We start from the raw sequence: 1,267 nt of genomic DNA, 5'->3' as shown, positions 1-1,267 counted from the left end.
TTCAAAGCGAATGGGACCACCTACCCCAGGAGGTATGTCTTCAGCGGGAGAGATGTCTGGAGTCGAATCCCCGAAAGAATTCAACACCAGTTTTATGGAACACCTGAAACGAAGAAGAGGAACCCCAATGATCGGAGCGACTATGGATTTCAGGTACCAAGAATGTACTGCACGAAATAATAAAAGTAAAAGTGTAATTTTGGCGACCAAGTATCATAAGAAAATTGTTGAGAACTCGGCCTCACAGTTGATAAGATACCTTAAAAGCCTTCAAGAAACAGATGACGAAATCGAAATGAAGTTTTGGGAAGGTCAGTTCCGCAAGTATAGTTCCAAAAGCATCTTAAAGAATGGAGATATCCGTCTTTGCCAGTTTGTGAAATACTGGAACAAGGGTGAAAGTAAAGAACTATCCTCGGGCACGCTTGAAAGGAAGAGATACCAGAAACAAACCGAGAGTCATGAAAGGAGAAAATATTCTCACGTTTCCACCCGTCGCAGTAACGAAAGTGATGAGCTGTCGTCTGAGTCAGAAGTCTCACAAGGTTTACTCAAAAAGCAACTCACGGGCTTGCCCAAGAAGAATGATTGGAGCAACAATACCCACACTGAAGCAACAGCCCGGGACTACCTGAACAATTCCCACATTTTTGTTAAACCCAAAGGAAAGGATATTAACGGAAACAGTCATAATATATGCTATGAGTTACCCCTAACTAAATGGCCGTATATCCCAAAGGACAACAAAGGTCATTCATATGTACCAGAGGGCCTTGAGCAGCCTAGACGTGGCAGTCAGTTGGAGATCTTTATATACAGTTGTTTATCTAACATTTCTGATAAAGTGGAGTATGATCGCAAAGAAAAATATGTGAAAACTTTACGGACAAAAGTCCTAAAGAAGAGCATCAGATCCATAGAACGACGAGAGAACAAGGAGTGTCAAGATCCTATAACAGTCAACGAAATTATTGCTAGTCAGGATATCACAAATAGATGTCGACGAACAACCAGTTAACATGGCAGTGAGAGTTATAAAGATGGGATACCGAAAGTTTAGTATCCCAGGATTTGAAGATTATAGTCACTCATCCACCGTCGGCCCCGTCGCCAGCACATCCACCGCCCCTACCGCCACCATCTATTTAATCGACCATGGTGAATCCGAGGCCAGTTCCACCGCCAATATCACTGACCCCACCAGCTCTGCCACCGCCGCCGCCGCCATCACCACCACCACCACCACCATTACCCCCACCACCATCAA

At 44.3% G+C, this 1,267-nt stretch overlaps 1 protein-coding gene across 1 annotated transcript in view; it reads left to right on the top strand.

The window, feature by feature from the left end:
- LOC119568479 overlaps nucleotides 1-1,018 on the top strand; it is a gene marked incomplete in the record, with an annotated part of 11,170 nt that extends 10,152 nt beyond the window's left edge. The window contains 1 exon segment of the mRNA XM_037917012.1: nucleotides 1-1,018. Within this exon segment, the coding sequence (XP_037772940.1) occupies nucleotides 11-1,018 (1,008 nt within the window).
- Between the last annotated feature and the right edge of the window lie 249 nt (nucleotides 1,019-1,267).

Source organism: Penaeus monodon, chromosome 44 (assembly GCF_015228065.2).
Source record: "Penaeus monodon isolate SGIC_2016 chromosome 44, NSTDA_Pmon_1, whole genome shotgun sequence".
In the NCBI taxonomy this organism is placed as follows: Eukaryota; Metazoa; Arthropoda; class Malacostraca; order Decapoda; family Penaeidae; genus Penaeus; species Penaeus monodon.
The sequence above is the reverse complement of the archived record's forward strand: the minus strand, read 5'-3'. Positions and strand labels throughout refer to the sequence as shown.